This window comes from Ammodytes marinus (genome assembly GCF_949987685.1).
Source record: "Ammodytes marinus genome assembly, chromosome: 3".
NCBI lineage: Eukaryota > Metazoa > Chordata > Actinopteri > Uranoscopiformes > Ammodytidae > Ammodytes > Ammodytes marinus.
This window is the reverse complement of record NC_137232.1, coordinates 20,414,458-20,423,824: the sequence shown is the minus strand read 5'-3', so window position 1 is coordinate 20,423,824 and position 9,367 is coordinate 20,414,458. Positions and strand designations below refer to the sequence as shown.

General features: G+C 42.4%; 1 protein-coding gene across 1 annotated transcript in view; it reads right to left on the bottom strand.

Moving 5' to 3' along the window:
• Positions 1 to 759: 759 nt before the first annotated feature.
• Positions 760 to 9,367, bottom strand: part of plch1 (phospholipase C, eta 1) — a gene marked incomplete at both ends in the record, with an annotated part of 56,695 nt that continues 48,087 nt past the window's right edge. The window contains 8 exons of the mRNA XM_080024951.1: positions 760 to 3,512; positions 4,352 to 4,742; positions 5,232 to 5,291; positions 5,430 to 5,509; positions 5,876 to 6,022; positions 8,481 to 8,565; positions 8,698 to 8,822; positions 9,045 to 9,152. Coding sequence (XP_079881077.1) covers positions 760 to 3,512; positions 4,352 to 4,742; positions 5,232 to 5,291; positions 5,430 to 5,509; positions 5,876 to 6,022; positions 8,481 to 8,565; positions 8,698 to 8,822; positions 9,045 to 9,152 — 3,749 coding nt within the window. The remainder of the gene's footprint in view (positions 3,513 to 4,351; positions 4,743 to 5,231; positions 5,292 to 5,429; positions 5,510 to 5,875; positions 6,023 to 8,480; positions 8,566 to 8,697; positions 8,823 to 9,044; positions 9,153 to 9,367) is intronic.

Below are 9,367 nucleotides of genomic sequence, written 5' to 3'. Positions count from 1 at the left end.
CCTCTGTTATATCCCATGCAACTACTTGTTCTGTGCAAATGTTGGGTAATGCAACATCTACTTTATAAATTGATGCATAGTCATGCCTGACATGTCCACAGGTAACATGCACGAACATAAATGTACGGTCAGAATTGGTAAAAACAATAACAGGAATATTTACACACAACACAAATAAACAAATACCACCAAAAAGAGAAGGAAGACTTACATTTTATCTTTGAAAAGATAAATTACATCAATTAGAAGTAGCTGTTTGATTTTATCGCTCATTCAAACAATACAAGAAAGACATTCCCTCACTGCTTAAGATTATTTCTTTTTCTAGCCATAATCAATGTGCACAGTTTGGACAGTACATCACAGGAACAGAGATAACAAGTATCTGTACAGTCAGTCTAAGAAGCCTTTTTGACGGAATCAAGGTTCCCATGTACATTGACACAATGAGCAGAATATAGACAATACGATGCCAGCCAAATAAGATCATACTCTTTAGAATAGTTTACAAATAAAACAAGAAATTCATGCCGTCAGATCCAACCATGACCACGATATGTGATGTTGTACAAATGATATCTTTCTCTAGAAATAGCCCAGAATATGATTTATTGATCTGTTATAAGGGAAATTGATCTGTAAACATTGGAGCAAACAATGGCAATTGATTATTTCCTTGCTCTCCTGGTTTTTGTTGAAAATGAACATCATCAATTATCACTCCTTGAACTTCAATCTCAGTTAAGGTTATTATCAGAGCTACAGTCTAAGCAGAAAGTAGACCTCAGGCTCTGAAGCAGAGTGGTTGGAGTCAGCAGGTTGAAAAGAGTTATCGGTATAGTACCGATCGCCATAATGATCTCCATTTCCAAAACGTAATGACGTACAAGCACCTTCAGGAAGTCCCCTGTCCTCCAGCTGGCCAAAGTAGCCTGCTATGTAAGAACCAGTGGAGTGTCTGTTAGCAGGAGGATTCTGTGAGGCTGGTTTATTCCTTAACACTACCCCACCAATGCCAGCGGTGCTATTGATCACCACACCGGGCCGAGGCTTAAGAGCCTCTTGCTGTCTTTCACGGGCACGACTGTTGATGTGACGCACTCGGCTTTGGCTCCGAGAAGATAGGCGACGGGTAAGGGGTGGAGGGGAATCCTCCAAATCCCTGGGAACGTCAGGAGCTATGCTTGTTGCCTGTGGCTGTGAGAGGGAAGATGTTGCTTCCTGTTGCAACTGTGGTGGCTGGGGCCTATCTCCGTCGCTGTCATCCCCGTCCAGACTGACTAGCTTACGTAGCTGTTCTGTAAGTGGATCACAAGACTGTGATTGGAAAGTTACTTCCCCCATAGCGACGTTCCTCTTTTGCTTTCTCATATGGGGGGTGATAAAACTGCGACTAATAATGTGGTATTTGCTCTGGAAGTTGCATGATATGTCTTCAGAAGTCAGGTCTCCCAGGGACTTGGACTTACATGGGCTAGGGGCTGTGGAGTCTATGATACCAGAATTGGGTTTTGTTGATAAAGGGTCTAAATTTGAATGGAGGGAAAGTCTGGATTCGGGCTGTGATTTTTGCCTTGTATTAATGAGGGAAACCTTCTCGTTTGAAGGCTGCTTCGGAGCGTTATATTGTGGTGTACTTTGGCAGTGTGCCTGAGTGTTTCGAGGAGCTGGAGCCTCTGACGAGGGAGCAAACCAGTCATAGTCCGGAAGGCTGTACACTGCATCGCAGTCTGAAGAAGGGGAATACAGGCCTCTGTCTCTACAGATGTTTGTAGACACTGCAGATTGGCCAGGGAGGCATTCAGAAGATGAGTACCCATTGTGGAAGCACCTTACTTGCTCCCTTTCCTTGACGTTATAGCCTAGTCTATCTTGATGACACCTGTTTAGGATGTGGCTGCCACTATAGGTCCTCTGTTGTGTGTAGGAACTGCCGAAGTCTCTGCTGTTGTTAAAGGCCTCACAATTGCTCAGAGGAACAGGGTAGCTGTTCTGACGCAGTGGACTCGGGTTGGAGTGACTAGAGCTGTTGGGTCTATAGATGGGGGAAGTCTGGGAGTTGTTCTGGTGTTGCCGGTGGTTAGACAGCTGATAGGGAGGTTGATGCATTGGGGAGGGACACTGTGAATATGCTACATGAGATGCGTGTGATGGATACTGTTGTTGAGTATCACGGTATGATGAAGACTGTTTTTGTTTGGAGTAGTTGGGAGTGGACTCGTGGTTTTGGTAAATAGCATGGCGTTTGGTTGGACTCATGAGCCCATCCCAATGGTTGCCATGTTTTGACAGGGGCAGCATTGTCTCCAATGGATCCTCATCGACATTAATCTCCACTTCCGCAAAAGCATGTCCACCTGGACTGGTCTGGTGGAGAAACTGGAAACAGTTATTTTTTACAGTGTTGCCTGTGTACCTTTTGGAAGTATCCTGCTCCAGCTCTGATATTGGTGCTGGGGGATCATACACTTCTTCGTATATACTCTCTTCTGCCTCTTCAATTTCGTCTCCAGCGCCCCTCTTTGTGTGCATATCATCCCAGTCCACATTCTGCCCTTTTCCTATGCCCTGAACCACCTTTGCTGGAGAGTACCCCAAACTGCTGGAGGGCTTGCTCTCCATAGTGTCTGCCTGAAAATGAACAGTCTGTTTCTTCAGGTTGTACGCTGATACAGGCGACAGCACCTCCTCATCCAGAATGGTGTAGACCTCTTCAATCTCAGCGGTTTCTGGGCTGGAGAGGGGGCCTTCTTGGGGAATCGTACGCGGTGAAAGGGTTCCATTCATTGCATGATTTGTTTTTTGAGCTACTTTTTGGGGACTGATTAGGTCTTCCTTGATAGAAGATGCAGTGTTGGTCTTGAGAGGATACCTTAAATCTTGCAGTGCTTTTGGGGTGGTAGGCCTGAGGTTCGAGTGACGGAAAGGGGTATGATCTTGAGATAATGTTGTGTTGTTTTGATCAACACTGCTTTCAAATTGCCCAATCAGTGCGGAAATAGAGCCACGTGTGTCTTGCTCGTTGCACAAGGACATATCGTCAATGAGTCTGGAGATGGTGCTGTCATGTAAAGAGCCAGGACTCTTCAGCTCACAGGTCATGCTGACGGGGGATAGAGGGGCTACAGAGGAGGGGGCAGAGGAGGAGGATGACGAGACCGAATGTGCAACTGTGAATGTTGTGTTGTGTTTTGATGATGTTTCTGGTTTATCTGATGTCACCTTGCTGTTTTTGGTACTAGGCGATATGAAACAGCTTTTCTCTGTTGCTGTGGAGTCAATCTTTGATTTGTTGATTCTGTTACCTTCAGACTGGTAATTGGCATAATCTTCTTCCTTGTTTGCTTGTCCCACACCAATAACCAGATAGGAAGTCTCCTCTGATTGGTCATGTTCTTCGTTTCTGTTGATGTATGTCTTAGAATGGGATGAGCTGCGTGGTTCAAAAGAGAATGATGATTCGATGTAAGGATCCAAAGAGGAAGACCTGGGCCTGTTGAAAGGGCAAGCTCCTGTGGAAATAAATGAAAAGAAAAATCAATGAAGATAGGCTTTTGTACAAATATTTAATGAAGACAACCAAGCCAGCCAATGATTAAATAACAACGATTAACAGTCCAGACAATTCAAGGCAATAGCAATACGAAGACAAATGGATCACCAAGTACAACTATGAAAGGAAGCTGGGAAATGGGGCTGTGGAGGTAAAAAAGAAAAAAGGAATAATCCATGTTTGCATACATCACATTAGGAAAGAGATGATAAAATGGGATCAAATGACACCAATATATTTCTCAGACCACTTGGAACACAATACACTGGGTGGACGCAATTCTCAGTACGTTTTTGAAAAATACAACCTTCAGACAATAGGTATTTTAGATTACCTGCAGGAATATCCTAGTCAGTTCTCTACTATAAAGAAGCACAACAAATAAAGATGGGAAAGAAAAGGCATGTTTAGGTATCATGGAGAGAAGGGTGTAGTCTGTCAGTTCACATGGTTACTGTACGTGAGTGTTAAATAGTTGTAGCAGTTAGAATTTAAGGAGAGAGATTGGACATATTTGATCCTACAAAAATCAAAAGTAGTCAACACATGTTTCTTTTAGAATCTAAGCATTTTATTACAAAAAGAAGCACTTTTGTCACACAGTTTAAATATTTATTTGAACACAGTTTAACTGTTCCCATATACTGTTTTTAATAAAACAGATTGCTGTGGGTATTTTATAATTAATCATGAAAAAAATGATGTTCATTAAACTAGAATTTATACATATTGGGTGTAATTTGCATAGTTCCACAATACACTTCATTGTTTGACCGGGAAGAAATGAAAAATACCCACCGATGACAGAGTCTGCACCCATATCTTGCTTTTCCTTGTCTGGGGAGCAGAGGGACAGCTGCCCATGCAGAAGCCTGTCTAATGGCATAGAGATAGGTCTGTGGGTGAGGGGGGTTCGGGACTGGTGACGCCTCCCCACCCTCCCGTCCTTCTCTGACATGCCCTCGTCACCTGCTCCTGCTCCACCTATGCAATTATTTTGGTCCGATATGGAAGCCACTGACTCAGAGAGCACCATCTTGGTCTTTTTCCGTCCCTTAGCTGGGGCGCTAGCTGTGCGTCGCAGGAGGTGATCACTGATGGAGCGTTTACGAAGGCCAGCGCAGTTTGTATCCACAGAGGATTTGGACGAACGGTTAAACAGACCCCGGATACCTCGCAGCTGATGGCCCTGAGAGCAGGAGGAAATGAATGGGAAGGAAATAAGAAAGGGAAAAAAATCGATAACAAATAGGAGAGGAAATGTGCATCTAACATACACTCACATAGACTCAACACTCAAGTTTAGGTATTACTTTTCATCAAAACAATGATAAGGTATGCCATCTATTGAACTAGGTGTACAGGAAATGTTCACATTGCATGTTTTTATATGCATTGCCTATAGATGGCACCCTTACTCCTTAAATTCACAAGAAAACACTACGCAAGAAGCTGATGTGGATTATGTTGCGTGCTTTCATGGCATTTCTTTTAGTTGAAAATGGGACAACAGTGGGAAAAAAGATTTTTCTGGATAAAAATGACCTGGCAAGCAAACTGTATGACTCAGTGGTTTATGAAAGAGGCAAATGAGTGTAATTAAGGCTAAACACGCAAACTGCACTTTTGCATCATGCAATACTGTTTCATGCAGCACCACACAGAATCATCAGGATACCTTGTTAGATCCTAGAAAGTGCATTATGGTAAAGCTGGGGTTCAGGACTAGAGGGCTCCACTAAAAAAGACAAAGGATCGAAGGAGCAGACTTTAAATGAATTGAGTTATCTAGACAGTTTTTCTGCTAACTTCCAAAATATAATCCCAGTTGACAAAAGAGGCTCTCACAGAGGGAAATCTACAATGCAAGACTTACCTTCCCATAGACATCATGCACTGACACATGCACAAAGATGGAAGCCTCAGTCAGCCCCTCCAAGTAAACATGTCTGTAGCCTGTTATAGCAGATGAGGAAAGAAAAGCATGTGAGCGACAGAGTGAGTGACAGGGTGAGCCAAAGAACGATATCATCTGTCATGGGTCTGTTTGTGTACTGGTTGCATGAGGAGAGGGCATCAGAAGTTCAGGGACAACAGGAATGGTTATGGAGAAGAAAAATAATCTTTAGAGCAAAAGGTCTTCTATTACACAAATCCTACAGAACATGGTTCACAAGACTAAAGATAATGTACCCCCGTAGCTATACAATTTGTCAAAGCCATAAGGGAAAAGTGCGGGTGAGTCTGTGTGTCAATTACTGTTGTAAAGATTATAATTTGCAGTGACATATGTGTTAAAACACTAAAGAATTCTGCACAGACCAGGCATCAGGCTGCTGAAGGCAACGGTCCGTTGACCAATAAAGTCCCGTCCGATTGGGTCGTGGTCCCAGACAAGGAAACGCACTAAAACCACTTCAGCCATGTGAAGGGTAAAGGACAGAGTCTCCTCCCATACTGGATTAAAACCTGGAGAAAATACACACATATGTATGATCAGTTTCATCAGAATCTCATTCAATCATAATATGTTCAATTTAAATAAATAAAATATTAAAAAGGTTGTAGTTTTGATGTGGAAAATGAAGTGACTTATGGATCAGCACTATTCTTATAATTGTGTTAAGACTCCATACCCTTTCCCCCCTCTCTGTGGGTTGCCCTCATCTGTGGAGATATGTAAAGGGTGACACAACAAGACCCCGTTGCTCTGCTTCCTGTGTTCCTATAATTATTGTATCTGACTTTTGATCCTAGCAGCGCACCACAACCCATCTGTCGTCCCAATATCACCTTTTCGTCTTTAAAAAAAAGAGCAATTTTGAGCAATTATGGCAATAATTGTTAGAATCAACATAGGTGAGATGCCATTATGGTATTTTAATTTTTTTTGTGTGCCATATGGGAAGGTATTTTCTATAGCATGTATAGTGTAGTATACCTATATTTGGTATGACACTTTTCAGGGGGTGAGATGCAAAAGCAACATATAATAGATAAGTGATACAGTTTAAGGCAAAGGTTTGCATTGTTGAAAAACAACAATTACATGTGATAATATAAAATCAAGGCATATGAAAATGGAACAGATAGGAATTAAGTCCTTGCTTAAGTCCTTGTAAAATATCATAGCCTAAGAGCTGGATTAGATTGCACTGGGTGTTTTTAATCAACAGATTTGAATCCATTTAAAGTTTTCATCAATAAGCAATTTTCACAGCAGAAATTTTGACTTGTTGATAGTAAGAAAAGGCTTGTGTGTTACCAATAACATTACCTCTCAGTTCTATTCATAGGCAATTAAATCAAATTCAGTCATGGTTAATTTATTAATTTCACAACTAGTTAAATATGTTAAATATTGAACGTATGTTCTGCAGCTTTGTCACAAACACAGCAGCAGGATGTGTACAAAAATGAGCCTAAGAGAGCTTTGGGAGTGAACCAAAATGGTAGAGTTGTAGTCACACTGGCCCTCATTTATCAATTTTGCGTAGACCAGAAAAATGGGTGTACGTACATTTCCACGCAAATCTCGGCATTTATCAATATGGACGTGAGCGTAGGATACGCTCAAATCCCACGCCAGCTCTCAGCTCGTGTACGCAATTTTGTAAACAGCATGGACTCGCAGTGCAGGCTGTGCCGGGTAGCCGATGACTTTGTTGGACAATTATAAGAAGATAATACAAATGCAGTGTTTGCTCAGACCGAAATAAAGATATTAATCACTTAAAATTGTGCAGCTTATGGTGCGCAACTGAGTAGGAGCACTGATTCAATAGTGCACACACCGGCCACTTAGGAGCGCTGCATGGGACTGCGGCAGTTATCTCCGTCTGGAGCAGCTGGGGGGACACTGAGGCACGGGGGCTGCATTCATTCAAAATGTTAGCCTAAGTATTAAATATGTAGTAGGCCTACACTGCTCTTTATGATACAAAAAAATACACGGCACAACATTCAGCTTAACATTTTATTTATTTGACGCACTTTGTAGATGTTAGTTCCTCTTTTAATGTGTCATTGATGCTAAAGCGAGCGATTAATTTCCACCGTTAACCGGCACGCTGCTGGTGGAGCAGGACGGTGGGCGCTCTCACAGCTGATCGCTGCCGGGTCGGCTTGTGCAGCTGACGGCCGGGCTGACCACTCGTGCCAAGCGCATGCTGTCATACAAACGCAAAATGTGTTATTTTTAGTTTTTAAAACCCTTTTGAATAGTGCTATCTAAAAGGGCCAATACATTCTAATCATTCAAATCTCTGCAGACGTGTATTTATTTTATGGGGACCATTATCGGACAGTTGGTGCGTCTTTTTCTCCTCCACCACTTATATTATGCCCGCAGCCCCGCACCCCCAGTTGGTTGCATTTCAGAACAGCAACACGCTTTTTTTAGTGGCGATTTTGAGTCAACACCAACGCTGTTGACCGCAGCAGTTATTTCCTTCCTAACTGCTGCCTTCTGTCGTTCTTTGATGCTGCTTGTAGGCTAATGCTCCGAAATGAAACTCTTTTTTTTCTACTTTCGCTGTTATTCTGTCAATTTCTACTTCAGGGAAGTGCCGTATTGCGCATATCCATGTCGTAAAACCTCTGGGCGAGGCCTCTAAACTGAGAAAATATAGGGGCGTGATACACTCGTTTCCATCCGCCGCATTTATCAATATATGGCCTGGCGTACGCTACGATTGGCGAGATACGCCTGTTTGATAAATCCCACGCGATACCTGGCGTAGGGAGGTATTTGCGCCAGAATCTGCACCAGTTTCCACGCAAAATTGATAAATGAGGGCCATTGTGTCCACATTGTCGTTTGACACTTTGTTCGTACAATATCAATTATAGCCGCTTTAAGTTATTTTCTGTTGTGCAAGATAACATGTTTATTGTTTCTCTGGCGTGAAATGAATGCGTGTCTAACCGTTGTCATCAACAACTCGTGTCTGTTCCTTGCAGCAATCAACTGGCAGGCCGATGATCTCGACTTCCACAAATGGATCAATTATCTGATGGAGGAAAAAAGGAAGAAAAATTCTGTTTTAAATTGTTTGTATGATGTTTAAAAATTAGATAATGAGAGAGAGAAAGAAAAAGACAGAATGTGAGCACACAGTGAATGTGTTGTGGTGTGTCTGTACCTCTCCACGGTCGCCCAGCATGGAGTCTGGTGGTTTGGGCAACTGCTGTCCGCTAATGATCTTGAGAATGAGTTGCTTCTTGGGGTAAACTGGAAGCGGGTCATCGCTGAATGGGTTGAAGGAGCCTTGAAGGGAAAGCAATACAGCAGAGCAAGATCTGTAATTGATTTCTTCACTCATTCCTAAAATCCAACCCTCTCTGATTGTTCTTTGTGTTCAAGTTGATCTGTATGTTTATACTTAAAATGTATATGCAAGTGTAAAAATAACAGATTATACTCTTATTTCCATAATTGATAGGATAATGGAGACTTTTGTTGCCAGTCACCATCAGTTTGCTGCAGTACCTTTACACATGGGCGGGGGCTTGAGGACGTAGCCAACACCTCCATTCACCATGAACTTGGCTCTGTTGAGCTGCATCATCCTGCCCTCCGTCTGGTAGTTGAGAGCGACTGAGAAAAAGAAAGAAAAAGAGAAAGACAAGGACTGACTCACAGCTCCTTTAAAAATGATCTAATTGAAGTCTTTGAAATGTATACACTAGGACTAGCAGAGATTCCTTGGAAGTTGGGTTTTCGTGACGCTGTTCATTTTTGCACAGATTTTAAAATATTTGGTTCCAACCCTCTCTCGTTTGCATATCTTCCTTTTTTGCTTATTGATTTAT